This window comes from Bombus huntii, chromosome 5 (assembly GCF_024542735.1).
Source record: "Bombus huntii isolate Logan2020A chromosome 5, iyBomHunt1.1, whole genome shotgun sequence".
NCBI lineage: Eukaryota > Metazoa > Arthropoda > Insecta > Hymenoptera > Apidae > Bombus > Bombus huntii.
The window spans coordinates 17,806,448-17,824,394 of record NC_066242.1 but is presented as its reverse complement, the minus strand read 5'-3'; the positions used below and the strand labels follow the sequence as shown (position 1 = coordinate 17,824,394).

Genomic DNA, 17,947 nt, shown 5'->3' with positions numbered 1-17,947 from the left:
CTTTTTAAATCAACGTTTGCGATTTTTCCAATTTTTACTTTACTTTATTTATACCAAATATTTATATACTTCGTTAAAAGCATCTGTCGTTCCATGTTATCGAAATCGACGTCAAACTGCTGTTTAGCCACTTGTCACATCCTTCTCGAAAAGATAGTTTTCTAAAAAGTTATTCCGTAAATCAATATCCAATCTCCGATTGTTTCCTTTTACGCGTCGAAAATTTCATTGTAATTCTCCAATACGAATTTAAGAAACAATTTACTGCTTTCCACTTACGTAAAGACATTGTCAGTGATTTCTCCGCGATAAAATCGTTCTCTCGTAAATCGTTCCTGAAGCGAGACGTTAGCTCGCTACTTATCCATTTCCATGGTCGATCCACTCGTTACTCTTCGAAAGAGAACAAGAAACGTTCTAGCTCTGTCACGACACTCGTACATAATGTAAAATGAAACGTACTAACGGAACGAGTACTCTCAAATTTTGTCAAATATTTTGCTCCAATTTCATATCGTTATTCTTCGATTAACTTAAAACATACAACTCGGAAGAAGCTACCGATATTTTACATTCCGTTTAGATACCATTTTCTAAAAATACACGCCTGACAACACTCCGTACGTAGTAAACCACATCATCGATAAAGCGTCAAGCTCCACGTTCTCTATATTCTTATCTCAAATACGATTCTTCTTACGGATCGTCTGATGTACTTCATCGGTTCTTTCCCGCTCATCCGTGAACTATCCACGTGCCTTTCTTACATACGTGATCTCTCTCTCTCTCTCTCTCTCTCTCTCTTTCTCTCTCTCATTCACTCTCTCACTCACTCGCCAACCCCTCCCCCTTCCTCTAATTTACTCGAACGCGTACTATAACATCGACTAGAAAAAGCAAACCCTCTCGCCAGTTCACCTTCGTGCAACCGCAAGTGCGCTTTCTTCTTTTCTTCCCTCCTTCTTCTAGGCAGCGTCCTCTCGTTTCCTTCGCCTCTGGTGCCGCTCCTTTCTTCGTGCACCTGTGCTCACGCACGTCGCCGCGATATACACCGTGCTGCAATCGTACCGTGCTGGAACGCGTGTACGCACGTGAAAAGGTCGACGAAAATAGTCGCGTTAGCCTGCTACCTTTTGTACGTGCCGATCAAGGCTGTTCGAACGTTATTTTCGTCGATGGGGTCATTTTACGCGAGCCCCGTGCAAATAAACGGGGCGAATTTATTCGGTTCGATTAAATTCGATTCGATTGCCTCGCGCTCCTTCGCAATCACGGATCGTGACGGTGTAACGAGTGAACTCGCTTCTTCTCGCCTCCGGACTTCTTCGTTTTTACGATGAATTGCGAGTTCAGTCGCGGATCAGAGCGTACAGATTAATCCGGATTTTTCTTTTACAAGTGGTTTTCAAAAAATCGTGCCTCGCTTCCTACTTAACATTTCGATTTCTTCCATTACGGTTCGTTATTCGTTTAACGTTTCTGCGATTTAATTTTTAATCTCATAATATTTAAACTCATATTGAGAATTACAGCGCGTTGGCGAAAATCATCGAAACACGTTAAAGACGAAGAAAAATCATTGTATGCAAATATGTCGCATGATTTGTAACTACAATGAATCTTAAGACGTATCGACTTCCTCACCTCGTAGTTAGCCGTTCGAACGACGAAAGCTCGCGAGCATTTATTAACCAAGTATAACGATTTTTGCGAACATTAGTTTCGCGTTGTTGGTTATTGTTGCAAGACAATGTTGTTTCCTACGTACTAGTTTTTCTGCGTTGATATCACGTCGAAAAACAAAGCGAGGAAGGACGAAACCATAAATGCAGCTGCCGACTTTCTTTCTCTACGATCGTAGTGATACACTGGTACGAAAAGTAAATCAAGGAGGCACAGCTGCGTGAAAAAATACACCCATTCATAAAATACAGTCGTTTTAGTTGCTCCGTTCTCGTTAGCAATTTGGTAACTATTTGGTAACAACAATTTCGTAATTCTTGCGATAAAGTCTTTCTTTCGTTTATTTTACTTTTGACTTTGCGTCGTACAATACGACAAGTGCTTTGCACCAAGCTTGATATTTTAATTGTATTTGAAACTACGCGAACAACACCTGTTTTTCGTTATAATACCTTTCTTCCCTCGTTGAGCCAAATATCAAGCGCCATTATTACGTGAATGTGTACTTGCGAATTTCAGAAAGCCCGTTTATCTGTACTTTCGATATCGCAACAATTTTACAATAAGATCAAGTTGTAACAAGTTCAAAGCTTCGAGCTTTTATCTAAAGCAAAAGGTAAACTGAAACACGTATATGTAACATTACCTTTCTAACTGTTGCTACACAGAATCACGACGATAGTCATTCGAAAAGCAAACATATTCGTATTACGTTACATCGACTTCGAGTCGTGGACGTCGACGAATAATAATCTCCGAATCGTGACTGTATCCGAAGAAAATTTGAATTTCTAAAGCCACTTACCTCAATACCTTATTTGCATTTTACCTCGCGTTTTTCTCATAGAACCTGATTCCGTTTGTGTCAACCGGAAATGTCAAGCGAGAAGGGGATGTTTTTCCCATTTTGCAAATCGATTCGAAGAAACATATACGTATAGAAATTCATGGATGAGTTTAAGAATAAAAAGTCGTATTGGACAAATTTTTTAACAGTTCGTTCGTTCCACTCGAGACTATCCGCCAAATGTCCTTATCAAATACGAAATAACATCAAACGCTAAACGAAACATGTCTGGTTACTCGAGATCCCGAATCTTCTACCCCCTACTGGCGTTGTCGCGAGAAGGCCACGTGAAATCTCTATCGAATGATCTATAAACGCAGGAAACCCTGTTGGGTTTCGCGGTGAACTTTTCTCAGTCGTGTCTCAGCAGATGTACGACCATTTGCCATGGCAGCTGCACTCCTCACCACCGTAAACTTGAAGCACCAGTCCCGGATCTTCGTTCTACCTGACCCTACCCTCACGGTTTTAACCATCCTCCGAATCTTCGCGAAATATCCTCCTCGATTCTGTATTGGACGTGAGGAATTTTTACAAAATTGCACACCGATCTTTCCAATGTATTAATTGATGGAAAGTTGGCCGAAGCAGATCGGCATTTCCCGTTGTAATCTCGTAATCGCGCGATAAACCGGTTTCTCGCGGTGCAAATTCGAGTTTGTTCGATAGAGAAATGCACGGAGGCACCAAGAACGCTTCGTATAGCCCTGGTTAGTTTGAGAGTAGGGAAAAGGTAGCTGGGTCTGAGTGGAACATTCATCGTCCAAGGATGGAGTGGGGGTTGACTCGTGCTCGTATCTAAATGGACGAAAAACAGGGACAACGATCTCGTGCCCGTAGCCACTGGAGAACCACCAAAGTAGCTTAATTTCAATTTTCCCTGTATTACATTTTTTATGGTTAGGAGGAAATTTGTCGATGTGTATAAGATGCTTTGGATGGAAAAATGGCCGCAGAGAACAAAAGCGATGGTCGGGTTGGAAGAATTTGATGAAATTTTAATTGAAGAAAAGTTAGTCTTGGAATGCATCAATTTGCGTAATGCAAACGAAATACGATTTGTACGATGAATTGTAAATAAATCGTGATAGATATGAACAGATAGGGTGAGAGCCGAAAATGACTATGCACCTACCTTGTAGATACAAAAGACTTATTTAAAGACTCTTACAAATATTTAAAAAATTAGAAATTATACAAATTGAAAAATTTATTTATAGACAGGTGTACTTGTAACGCAAATATTTTTTAAAAAAGGTAAAAAGGAATCTACTCGACCTCTCGTCGTAAACGTAGCACCGATCTTCCTCGAATTCAGGATTCTTCGAGCCTTAATTTTTCTTGACTCTACCCGTTTCTCTTCTCTTCTCTTATCATATCACACGGTCTGATAACTTTCTCCGAGCTTTATTACACGGTACCGAAATAGAGTACAATCTATTTGCCTCTGGACTTTTGGTTCGTACAAGATGTACTTGAAGAGACACAGGGCATCGATGGAAATAAGCACATGCCTGGGGCACCGTAGGACCCGGGTAGAGCGACATGGGCCCGTTTGAACTACGGCATTCACGTCCCGAGTGTTTCAGGGGGGGGTTCTTGCACGTCTCTGGTGTCGGAATACCGGAAGGTTGTACGTGTATATCATCGTCTCGTCGAGAGCTTTTCTATTACCTCGTGTTGTTCAGTGAAAGTGAAACGCGTTCACCTCGTGTCTATATCGCGACGAAAGTGAAGCGACTGATAACGTGTTCTACTCGATGCTTTTTCGTTTTTACCTTACTGATAAAACGGAGCTGCAACTATCCAAAGCTACACGCGAGCATGATACCTTCACCAGGTGGCGCGGAGGTTCTTCAAATAAGAAACGACCGTTTTACTCAAATGTAAGAGAATGTGCGTGTGATCCGATCGAGCATTAGGATCTTTCAAAATTTATAAGCAGCACTTCGAAAAATTGGAAAAACTGTCGCGTGCCAGAATTTTCGAGAATTTTGTCCACACTTCGTCTCGTCACCCGAGATACGGAATTTTGGTGATAAGTTTGTAAAATCCAGTTATAAATGATCTTTATCTTATATTTTCGGAATAAGTAGAACGTTCTTTGGTCTGTTCCTATGGATGACGGTCAGTTCGTTGATGCGACAGATCAAACGTACGCTACAGTTCCGGTGGGGTCGGCGGAAGTAGCTGAGCGTAACGGCGGCAGTTCTAACGGAAAAACGTGGGAACTAGTATCGTCGTGGCTCTACTCTTCATTAGCTGACGCGTGTTAAAATACGATCATCTTGTTAAAACATCCACGTAACGGACAAACTCTTCTTCTGTCTCGAATTGTAAAATAGAACGTATACAAACTCTTCTGCGACGTAAGAAAGAGAAAAATAATAGGCGGTGACAGAATATTTTACGAAAACCTTTGACAAGGCGTAAAACTAGTTAAATAATTTACAGACGATTCTTTCTTTTTCTCTCTTCTCCTTCCTTTTCGTTACGATTCAAATATTTCATAATAACAAATCGACCTCGCAATCAAAAGTAAAAGATAAAATGACGTTCTTCCGTTGATCGACCTTTCGATCGAAACGAACGCTCGTAAATATTCGATAACCTCCGCGAGGAAACGGAATCGCATTCGAGTAACGGTTTCCTGTCGACGCGGTTGAAAGGCTTTTCGTCTCGTTCGAAGACTCGGGTAGAACACTCTCGTAATTCTCTCTTACAATAGCGTTCGACTATTAAGCGGTCGACGAGCGAGACGACTTCGGATGAAATTTGCACCTTTGCGGCGGTTTCGGAACTATTTGATTCGTGTCTCTCTCGTAAGGAATTGGAAGCGGCTGCTCGTAATTAGAAAAGGAGTATATAGACAGAGGAAACGGAGCAAAGTATCCGTCGAAGACAAAGAATCAAAGGCAGAGAGGCTGTTAGTTCGGTACGATGCTTCCGAGACTATTCGAGAATTTCTCTTCCCTCGGGAACTCTCGACAGTCTTTTTGACTCTCGCACGAGTTAAAGGGACAATGCGGCCACGATCGAATCGTGAACTCGACTAAACCACGAACGAATAACCGTGGTAGGATTCGTCATCGATTAAAAATAACGAGCCACGGAGATAGACGCGTCGACGCGATCATCGTCGAGCAGTAAAAAGCGGTGCGTATCGTACGGATAGCGAACGAGCAACAGGATATAATGTAGTCGATCCCCACTGGTCTAACGTAAGGTAAACTAGACAAAAGAGACGCGACGAGCGCGAAACCGAGAAAGAGTAGCTGAGATCCCACTCTGGGCACAGTCCATGACGTCAACCTCTGAGGCCAAGTCGTACGACCAGTTTGAACTGCTAGCTCGCGGTAAGAAGGGAAGAAGAAGATGAGGAAGAAGCGTCGCTAGTCTGTTCGCCCGTTCCTCGAACCGTCCCCGATACATCGACGTTTTTACCGGCCGGTTTCTCGTTACGCAGCGCCGCCATTACGATTCAAAAACATTCTCCGATCATTCATCGAGAGACAGTAGCTGGTTTCAAATATTTCGGCTTTCTATCGTTGATCAAACGCGTGGTCAAAGTGTCAGGTAAAAGGACACGAGGAGTTTGTTCGTTCGCGTTTGGAACTAGCAGTGACGGAAGAAGAGGAAAAATAGAAAGAAGAGCGTCGTATAGCGTTGCACAGAGTCGACAGAGTTGACAGATCAGAGAAGCGATCGAGAGACAGATTGGATTATGAATTTGACAAGCGCGTTCGAGTAAAAGAGTCGAGTAGGAGGACGTAGAAGCTTCGTTTCTATTTGAGATCGGTCGTATCGGTTAGTATCGACGAAAGAAAAGAACTGTCGAGATTCGTTTGAAAGATCGATATTCAGGATCGATTAAACGAGCGTGGTCAGAGTGTCGAGGTTCGCAATTTGTCGGGATTAATAGGAACCAAAAAAAAAAAAAAAAAAAAAAAAAAACGAGGAAGAGTAGAAAGAAGAGGTACGGTGTCGCGCAGAGTTGTACACAATGTGGTGACAGTGACAAGTAGTGGTGCGTGAATTTGTGCAGCGTATAGAGGCTCGCGAATACCCACGATGAAACTCGGTCGTTCGGTGACGGTACCTTGGTCGATCGGGAAGCCCCCACAGTTACCCGCCTCCTCAGTCCTCAGTGCTGCACCTTCGCTCGGACACTACGGTGTCTTATCCGATCGAGCGAATTCGTAGCTTGATCGAGTAACTACCACCGAAAGGTACGTGTACGGTGCACGTGTGTCCACGAGATCGTTGCTAATAGCGCGGCAGTGTAACGAGTTCGATCGAAAACGACGCGTTATGTTTCGACCGTGCAAGGTAATTTAATAGCGTTGTTATTCGTGGCTCTTATCGTGATTCTCTCTCGACGTCTTCTTCGAGTCTTGGGTGTTGAAATCATTCGATACGTACATTTGCCATCTCGAAGCGGTACGTGGCACGAACAAAACGTAGAAACGACGATAAACTCGAACGTTGAGAATTCAAAGCACGTCAAGGGCCTCGCGCGATTCACGCATAAATCTGGCAGATAGAGCGTACACGTTAGCTCGCCTCGTCGAGTCAAACGGAAAAAGCAAGGCCACGTCAGTCGCAAAATTCTCGAAAATTCCGGTACACGCCAAACGAAAATTCCCTTCTATTATTAATGATAATGGAACGTCGAATTCATACATGTTTGAACGATTCTTCGACTTCGTTGAATCATAGGTGACTTGACTCTAGCTTGTACCGTGTGTCTGATGCGGTAAGTGCCATTGATGGCCTATATCGAGTGCGCGTGGACGAGATCGTCGATATCGCGATAGTGTGGCGTTAAAGAAAATAGCGACAGTGCGGAAGAAAGTGTTGGAAGGAGAAATTAATGGACGAGAATAAACGACGATCGTGAAAAACGTCCGTGGACATAGAGGAAAAGAAGCAAAGTGCACGGACGTTCGATGATATCGTCACTGTGCATGGTGTACGGAGGGAAACAACCAACGACGAGGCACGGGACGTTGTGTTTGGATACTTGACGCGGTCGCTACTGCGCGTTGTGAAAACATCGAGGCCAAAGGAGAAATGGGAAACCACCCGTCCGCCCACCAGCCGCTCGAGAGAGCTACCAGCCATGCTGGAAATGGTCTTCGCCTCTCGGTACGTTCGCGATCTTGTTTTACGTCAACGATAACTCTCGCAGATGCCCACGTGTGACGTGCACGCCTCTCTCGATGCAATATCGTTAAATGGAGCGTATACACGTTGTTTCGCGTGTTACGTGTTCCTCCATCCTCCAGAGTCGTTCGGCCTTTGAAGCCTCTCGACCTTCCACCGCGCACTTTCGGCCTTTTACTTTGCTCAACCGCCGATATGCTTGCGTCGATCGCTTTGGTCAGAATTTTAGAAACTATCGTAAAGGAGGCAGGTCGAGCTTTTTAGATGGGATAGGGGATATTTCGTGTAAAATTAGAATTTGAAAAGGGGATGGGCCGTGTATAAAAGTTAATACCAATTACAGTATCGAGTGACGTGGTAACGATCGTAAGTACTAGATCAGAATCGACCAATTTTGGGGAATTTTTAAGTAAAAGAAAATCTTTCCTTCACTTTGAGCGAATTCTAAACACGAAAAATCTAAAACGGGAAACATTCTTTTTTCGTATGTTTCTTCTTCTACTCTCCTACTGCCGATAAGAGCGAAACTTTCTCGAAACTGCATAGAATAATAGAAAAGATATGGGATACTCTTAGAGACGTCCAATTTTTACGTATTTCCAGCGATCGTGTTTATTATCGTTAAAGATTTTATCGAGATCATAAATACGTATCGTGAGTCAGAAGCAATAACAAATGTTCCTAAAAATAATTAGCAGACCCTCTACTCGGTTGATTTTATCACTTAAGAATATAATCGATATTTTCGAAAGTTTCAACGACTTCTTTAAATTGTCCGTTTAGCGCAAATATTACGACAGCCGACCGTTCCATCTTTGAAATTGCAATTATTTTCTTGAATTATCCAGATGGCCGGTGTTCTAATTATTTTGAGTAAGATATTTAGAATTCAAGCGGCAAAAGACTCTAACAGAGAAGGCATAAGAAATTGCTTTTGAGCCGTAGCATCAGAATTTTTGATAAGAATATCGTTTGAAGGTTGTGTATAATAAATTGGGACTATAGGCTTTAACGAGAACCAGCGAATACCAGTATACGAGGAACGAACGATTTCATACCATTAGCAAAATGTATTTCTCTCTATGTATATATATATATATACACTTTAGCTTAATAATACAAATAATAGCGTCAATAATATGAATGGTTACATTAAAAAGTAAAAGTTCAAAAATCGATAGGTTCCGACACAGAGACGTCCATGCTACATCTTCCTACGTAAAATACGAAAAAAGATGTAAAGAAACCGAAAGATGTGTAGACGAAGTAAACATATCGAAAAAGTAAAGCTTTCGGTGCGGTGAAACTGTCCGAAGCAGCGAAACTGGATTCCGTTGTTTGTCCAAGAAAAACAATTTTTATGAAATATTACTTAGGGCGTTTGATTTCGAACTTCTTCGATTCAAGCGCGTATTAAATTCGGCCTTCGTCGTGGGCGGATGAGTATTTTCGTGGACTGGATCAAACTGGTCCTGTAAAGGTCACGATGAAGGTCGCTTGCATTCCATTTTATTCCCCAGATTTCGGATCCCTTGAATTTTTCGTTCGGCTCGTGTCCATTCACGATTATATCGTCCTTTTCCTCCCATCTTTCGCGATAAAAAATGATAATTTCGCTGCGATTTGTTCGTCTAATATTAACTCGCCTATTACATACTCATTTACGTAAAAGCTTGTACCGATCGCATAGCAATTACGACTAGTTAGGTTTTTAGCGAAACTGGTGAAAAATCCATTCGCATGCGTATAAAGTAAATGAAATTAAATGATCCGAGACTGATAAATTTCGGAACAAAGCTACCAAAGTATGTATCGATTTAACGACGCTATCGAGTCGTATAGATCCAAACACGATAGAAGTGTTAATAAGTTTGTTTCGCGTTACAAATTACAAACACATGCTTCGCGTTGCATCGTCGTCTAATTGCTGCTTGTCGTGTCACTCGCATCGACAGAACGCAGTGAATTTGAAAAGTAGCAAAGATCCTTCGAAGACTGGTCGACCAACCGTCGATCAAACGGTCTTTTCTTTCTTCTCTTTATTCGCATCGCAGTTGTTGGTGTTGTGTCGAGTGCCAATAGCGCCTTATTTTTTATGTAATACTCGAGTCTTACACACGGTTTCGTTTTCACACCAAACACACGTTAAATTTTTATATCGAACGTTCGGCATCGTTCGTGTGTTCAAACGTTAACAGATTAAACACAACGAGCGTTCGCTTTAAAAAGATACAACAGCGAGTAACAAGGAACAACAAAATTGAAGATTCGCCATTAACATAATCTTTACCACTTTTCTGATGCACGGTGCATTACGAATCACGATTACGTAGTTTCATGCATATCTGTGAACAATCTTCGCCTGTAATAGGGACAGCACCGTTCCGAGAATTCCTACTGACACACGGCTTTCTGATAAATTCTCCTCGAGGACTTCGAGTCGGCTGCACAAGAGGCTTTGCGTGTAATATACCGTGCAAAAGTCTTAGGCCGTCTGTCTTACCGATACTACAAGCGGACGAGTAAACGCAGTTACTTTTACGAAACAATCGCACACGCTGTTATACGGAAACGAACTGTAAGCTGTTGTACGAAACGAAACGAACATTTTTTGCAGATTTTAAATACCTTTGTTCGATATATCGGCTGAAAATTTTGCGGAGTAACCGTAAACCGCAAGCTGAACGGACATTCGTTTCGAAGGCGAAACTCGAACTGTGTCGACTGTGAAATTTTATCGCTCTCTCGTTGAAGAAAAGCGAAACCTACGGTGTTTCGAACAATCGTCGACGTTGGCCTGCATTCGCGTGCGTTCGCGTGTTGCGGCACGATGCTATTAACGAACGCTACCGTTTTCAGGATTTTTCATTCAAGGTTACGCGGTTTGCGTTACTAATTGTCATTTGCGTAATGGTTAATTAATGACCGTTGGAAGAGAAAGCGTCGGTCAGGCAATCCGTGACATCGAGGTTGATTGTTATTAACGAACCTGCGTTAAGACGAGGATCGGCGGAACGGGGACGAACGGAGACGGACAAAAAAGGCAGCGTATAAAGCAAAAGGTGTTTGTTTTATTTAAAAAGCCATACATATGTATTACGCCTGCGTAATTAGATATCTTTGGCGAGTTGTTCGTTTTAACTCGATCGTATATATTTCGCAAATATTTTCCATCGAGATTTAGTTGTCGAGAGTAGTTGCATGCATTAGTTCGTACAAATATAGAACACCCTCGGAAGGAAAATAATTGAGACAAATGGATAAGATACGTGAGAACCTCGACAAGTTAAGTTTCGCAGTTTCGAACTTCTTATCCTTAAACCGAAACTCTTCGCAAGAGAAGTCGAAACTTTTTTTTCTCGTGCTTCTTAATCCTTTCGAGATACATTTTGCAAAGCGAACTCGAAGGAAGCAGGACGATATCTCTCGTTTCCTACCATTTTGTCTGAAATTATCGTTGCATCGTATCGAAGCAAAGAAAACCACGTGATTTCATTTGGTCGGTTTCCCGATTCATCGAAGCTTCGATACGTCAAGATAATACGCGACCATAATCTACGAATGCGAAATTACACGAGAGAATCGCGTTTTTACGTTACAAGTTACATCCGTGTAATTATCTTTCTCGATAGCATTCGCCGTTTTACGTTTGTTCGCTCGCTTAGACGGGGATTAACGAGTCACACGGATGACCATGTTTCTTCCACCAATTTCTTTCATCAGAGAATCGTACAATCTTTTACCTTCTGATCTCGTTAGAATTTAATTCCGCTAAAAGTGAAGAGCGATGCGAACCATTAGTCGAAGAAATTACCGCCACGTCGCCGGCGAATTGCCTTGCCAACCGAATGCCACTGGATCTAGAACGGACGGAAGAAATTTATCCAGCGTCTCGCCCGATGCTTTCGACGATCTTTTATCGTATTTCATAAGAGACGAACCGAGAGCACTGAACATTCCACACGGACAACGAAGTAAAAGAAAAGTCTTCTGTAAAACTGTCGAAAACTTTACATCGTAACGATGATCTTATCGAGAATTATTATCCGGATAGAAGTAAATTATTTACGAATTATCAAGTCGAGTAACTTTCAAAGAACGTTCGAAAGATATAGCTACACCGTTTACGTTTCAAATGTGAACGCATAAAACGCGCTGAAACCTGTCTGAAACACCGTTAGCGCAATTGTGTTTGACAATGACTCTAAACGGTACTGAACTTTTAATTGTCGTCGAAGGTTTTAAAGTAACAGAAGTAGGCGAAATCCTTTCGAGATAAATGGGAAACTTTTCAACGACGAAGTGAAAATTCCAGCAGCGCTGTAAAAGGATCCTAAGTCGAGGGATACTTTGCGATCTTTCTAGTTAAAAGGCAACCCCTGGTTAAAACTGGTTGAAACGTTCCCTGGCGGCATCGAAGTGGCCGATCCTTGGCTGCTCTCGAGCCGCATCTCGAGAGAGTAGTCGCTTTCACTCGATCGTGACGATACGACGCGACGCTTTCCATCGCGATACGCGCGCGTAATCATTGCGGAAACGCGATTAAAAAATCTTACGAACGTTACCAAACTAGAGGTAACTGTGCGTAATCTTCGCCGGATGTGATACAGTTTAATCGTTTCTAATCATTTTTCATCTTTTCATTCGAACAACGTTCGTTTCTCGTGCTAAATCTATGAGAAATTAAAATCAGTCTTCGTCTTATCCTTCGACGGTATTGTTCGTGGTAACGATTAAATCGATGTTTTTGCGAAACAGAGGAAAGACCGGCAGGGCAGTATATGAATCGTATCGGTTTTTGTTGCTTCGTGATTTAAAAATGACCGTGTCGTACGAGATTAATGGTATTCGATCGGCTCGATATACAGGGTGGTTGGTAACCGGTGGTACAAGCGGAAAGGGGGTGATTCTACGCGAAAAAAGAAGTCGAAAATATAGAATAACAATTTTTCGTTCGAGGCTTTGTTTTCGAGAAAATCGACTTTGAATTTTCGCTCGGTACGCGTGCACTTTATCGCGTCTCGTTATAACGGATTTCACTGCAACATTTTCAGCAATTTTTGTAATAATAAACTTTACGATTACTTCATATTATTTCATCATGTATTCCTAATTTTCCGTTACGGCAGAAACAAACTTAAACCGCGATAATATCCATCTAGACGGAAATGCACGCGTACCGAGCGAAAATTCAAAGTCAATTTTCTCAAAAACAAAGCCTCGAACGAAAAATTGTTATTCTATATTTTCGACTTCTTTTTTCGCGTAGAATCACCCCCTTTCCGCTTGTACCACCGGTTACCAACCACCCTGTATTTACCACGATTATGGAAACGAACGTAAAGTATTATATGTCGGAGAAGAAAAGACAGCGGGATTTCCCGTCCGGAATGTTGGGACAAACCCCAATACACTAGTCCAGACTTTTACTATAGCCGCCCTTAAGTAATAAAAATAAGAAATAGTCTTAATGTTCCAATCTGATTTTATGACGATGGGTTTGAGTTCGAAGTGACATGGCAGGTCACCGGACGTAGCCACGGTCACGGAAGGGACATGTACCTGACAGAGGTATGAAACGATTATATGGCTCTCCTTAAAACAAAGATTAACCCGAGAAGCGGGGACAGGAGTATATAAGGGCAGCCTCTTTTGGATTGACGGAGTCAGAGTGAGAGTTAGAGTTAGTCAGTTAGTTAGTGAGTCGTTGGACGATTGAGTTATCGGGAAGTTACCCGAATCGAGTAGCACGTTGATACAAGTCCTCCCGTGGACCGTGGATTCGTTGTCGAACCTGAATTCGCTGTCACCATCATCCCGACCATCCTATTACCATTATTCGTAGCGTCTGGTAGTGTCCACATTCGTACTGATAGAGATTGGCTACATTCGCGACGGTAAAGTAAGTAAAGGTTCGTCGAACGTCCAAGTGTCAACCTGCCTCCGACATATATATTTGCGTATTTGAAACAATTTGAGATACAACGGCGAAATATATCCGTGAATGAATTTTGTGCAACGTATCTGAGAATCATAGCGTACATTGATCCGTTTCCATCGCACTTTCTTCATTGTGTTTATTACGATCAATTATCGCGCGTGCAACTTGAGTCAGATGCAAGACGATCGTAATGAAGTTCATCCTCAACTGGAGCACGTCGAACCAAGCTAATAAAGCGAGTTTAATACGATCATGATGGATCGCGCTCGTACAAATGCGATTTTCTATACCGCCGCTAAATACATCGTCGTTTTTTAAATAGACGATCGATCTATAAAGCGTAACGATGGCGCTTTTATTTCGATCGAACCGAAACGGAATTTATTACGCCGATTTCGAGGAAAAATTTCAACGATTCGTGAAATTTTCTTTCGATCTGACAAACGATGCATCGGACGATTTCGGAGAAGTCTCGCGATACTTTCGAACAAGTTTAAAGTTTCGCGAATGTTGTTCCGCAAGGATACAAACAGGTTCTTCGTGACAGGAGAAACTTCGCCCACATTTCTGTGGATGTCTTCTATCTCACGGTCTTGTTACACGCTAACATTCAGCGAAGAAAATCTAAGGTATTTGTATATTAAACAAGACGAGCCAAGTAACTTGAAAATCGTTAATATAACGAAAACGTTTTACAACAAATTTTAAGACATTTTAACCGTTAAGTTTGCAGTGTAAAGAATCGAAGTTCGCGTACAACATGCAAATCGATCGTATCCTCGTATATTTATTATTCGGACAAATATGGATCGAATTGAATCGCGTTACACGTCGTACGGCTTTGCTGGATAGTCGAAGTTAAATGTACTCGTCGTTACATTTATAAGACGGAGGAAAATAATTTCAGATGGAACAAACAGAATTCAAAGGTGATACGTATGTCGAAATTTGTAACAATTTTTTCTTCGAATTCGACGACAACTTCGTCTTATTGCGCGTTAGAAGAAGAGTTGGAAAACGGTTGGATAAAACAGTTAGATAGCATCTAGGTAACGACTGCTTCGTATAAAATTGTAATAGTTCTTGGAAATTTATAGACGCAGTTTATCTTCGGGCTGTTTATATCTTTTACGATTTGCTTACGGGTCAAATTTATCTACCTTATTAAAATTACTTTACTGAAACTTAATACCGAAGGATATGACACGTAGTTGTAAATTCTACGAATAAGAATACACGGAATAACCGATAAACGTACTGAAAACACTTAAAACACAACACGAACGTAAAATCTCTCCAGCGTATCGTTGACTCAAAGATTTCAAGTCTCCGTACTTATCGTTGGTATGTACGTATTTACGAACTAATCAAAGTACGGTATCATTACTTTTATGAAATAATTTCAGTTCACGCTTTGGCTTACTCGTTCGCGTACGACGAACGTAGGAAACACCTGCACGTTTTTTAAGTTTTCATATTTAAGCTTCTATAAAGCGATAACATCGTTATCGTTGATAATAAACCTTTTTACAAAATGACATACTCTGAGCTCGTTTCGCGATAAAAAAAAATAAACGAATCTCGCCGAAGTTTCCGCGTAACCGCAATGCGTGCACTCGGGGCCGTGATTTTTCCACGTAGCGTGTAATATTCACGACGTGACGTCGAAGGAGGATCGAACGAAGGAAAGGATTTGCTTCGACGTTGAACGCGATCGAAGCGTTGCGGCCAGTCGAGAACAGACTGAACGAGGATTTTACGCTTCGTAAGAAGAGATAACTCGAACGACGAATTCGTTGGGGCGCTTGCGATTACGTACGAATTATATTACGCGAGTGACACGCATTCTATCGAATCGACGCAAATCGCGCAAGTACATGTGTACTTACGTTTACGGTCACGCATACTGCTAGACGATCGACGAGGGGATCGAACTCAAGGATAACTGGTGCTACATGCATCGATGTCCGTCCGCTTGATAGCAAGCAAGGGAAAGAGATCCGGAATTCTACAAGGTGTCTTGGAATTACGGGAAAAAGTTGGCGTTTGCGGAATTTCCGAATTTTTCCGTATTTTGCAGGTTGCGGTTCAAATTGGGAACGTCCGGAACGATCGACCTAGTATCGTTAACGAAATTTTCTAAATTCCCAGTCTTTCGATTTTAATCGATTTGCAATAGGCGAATTGTTATCGACATTTGTAAAGTAACTTCCGCTAATTTTAGCCATTTAACTTGTAACTTACGTTGAAGTGGTCACCACTTCTAAGAAAACTCTACGTCTGGTCTTTCTTAGTTTTCTCAAGCACCGAAGCCATCGACAGCGTGTAGACAAAAGACTGTGACCGGCTCAAATTGTATTCTTACTTATAATTACGCTTCTATTTAAATATATTTTCTACCTTACAATTTATCCACGAGTTTCTCTGTTTACACGTCGAATAACCTGAACAACTTACAAAAGGAAATAATACACGCCGAAGATAATAATTAAAATTGCAAATTGTTAATATCGAGAAGTAAAGGAAATAAACCGCGATAAAACGAAATAACGAAGAGAAGATTGGGGTGTATTTACGAAAGCAAAAGTTTAATCGAAGAAATATAACTTAATTTAAAAGATAAGATAGAGTAGATACAGAGTAATCTTGTTTAAACGTAGTTTACAGCTCGACGCACGGTGCTATTGGTAAAATTCAACGTTGCTGGTGTAAATCACGGTGTTGGTTCCGCCGAGACGGAATTGAATCGCGTTCGCGACGCAACCATGCTTTCGCGTTATTGTCCTGTAAATAACACCGCCCATCGTAATGCATATGTGCGTCTGCCTACATCGCAGTGCACGGCAACACCTGTCTCGGTGAAAGGATCGAGTACTCATAGACGCTCGTAGATATTTGTCATCGTTAGACTCGCTGCCATTTCAGGTAACGAGTATCTTCCTATTTTTCTTCGCGATTCAACGTCGTTGCCCGACGATCTCCGATTTTTGTCTTGCACGTACGAAAGAAAATATGGAACCTGGAAAACGTACAAAATACCTACGTGGATACACGCTTGGAAAAGTGGCAAAGAGAAATTAAACAATTTCGTTTATGTTTTCAAGGACGAACGTTTCGATATTTCGATAACGGATACAAACGAACGAGTATCTTTTATTTGGAAGAAGAGCTTGAAAATCAAGACACTCGTGTTACATGGCGAGAGACTGTCGCGTTAGCAGCATCTTATCTAGCGAGAAGAACAAGGTAATATTTACAGTCTTGTCTCATTCGTAACCTGGAAAAAAAATAATTGTGCCAATTATACCATCGAACGTATCCTTTAAGCGAAGAGGAACAATGGTTAATTATAAGAAAACATTCTTATTCCGACGTTAATGTAATTAGTGTAATTAACGCGACGTTGTGAGAGAAGCGTTTTGCTGGAAAGTCTGGGAAATAAAACACTGGCCATACTATTTTCCACTTTAAATGCGTCATCCACGAGATAGAACCGTGTATTCGTTTCATTTGCAATTCGTCGGATTTTTATTTCCTTTTGAAACGTTTTCTAGAGAAAAACAGAGAATCCTTGGGTTAACAAATTTCAAAGTTTCATTGTTCGACCAACGGATCAAAGTAAATATTAAACTTGAAACTTTACTTTACTATATTTGACTTTACAAACTGTTAACGCGTTGATATTATAAAATCGAAAACATCGGAGGGTGAAAAGGAAAAACGCGTGCTCTTCTCCTCCGGTCGGTGCGACCCATTACGTCGATTTCTCAAGGCAGCGATAGCTCTCGAAGTAGCGACGGTTCTTGATGCTCAGTTGCTAAAACACCGGTACATATGCCCAAGAATCTGCGGTCTGTTGGCTTGAAAATAGTTGAGAAACGTTGGCAGAATCCAGTGTCTCGGGTCGACGAACTGATAGGGCTGCATGAATGTATACCGGCTCTCATCGTCGCCTTTCTAGGTCACGACACCTAGTCGGGGGCCAAGAGATCCATGCCTTCGATTGGCACGTAGCCCCAAAGTAAGAAATCCTAGCCACGAGGAGAAGCTGTGCCAAACAACCATTCAGATTCTTTTTAGAACGGTCCGTTTTTACTACGCGTTCCGCTTATATGTCAGGGACAGCTGTGTCGTGCCATGGACTATCAACCGTTTCAGACGCTTCGAGACGACGGCGCCTTTTTCGACTGAAAGTGGCACGATCCGAACGATACTTGAGGGATACTTGTATCGTGTCCACGTATATATGACAATACACGTACATTTACAAAGGTAAATGTCGTTCGTAGTTTTATCGAATTTCATCGGAA

At 41.7% G+C, this 17,947-nt stretch overlaps 1 protein-coding gene across 4 annotated transcripts in view; it reads left to right on the top strand.

Moving 5' to 3' along the window:
- LOC126865713 (protein numb) overlaps positions 1-17,947 on the top strand; it is a 59,103-nt gene that overhangs the window by 25,754 nt on the left and 15,402 nt on the right. The window contains exon 1 of one of the 4 annotated variants that reach the window (XM_050618544.1): positions 5,872-7,678. The exons of 2 other annotated variants lie outside the window; for them this stretch is intronic. In XM_050618544.1, the coding sequence (XP_050474501.1) occupies positions 7,604-7,678 (75 nt within the window). In that variant the 5' untranslated portion in view covers positions 5,872-7,603. Of the gene's footprint in view, positions 1-5,871; positions 7,679-17,947 lie in introns of those variants that run through there. One more of the 4 variants, XM_050618545.1, reaches the window with a different exon arrangement.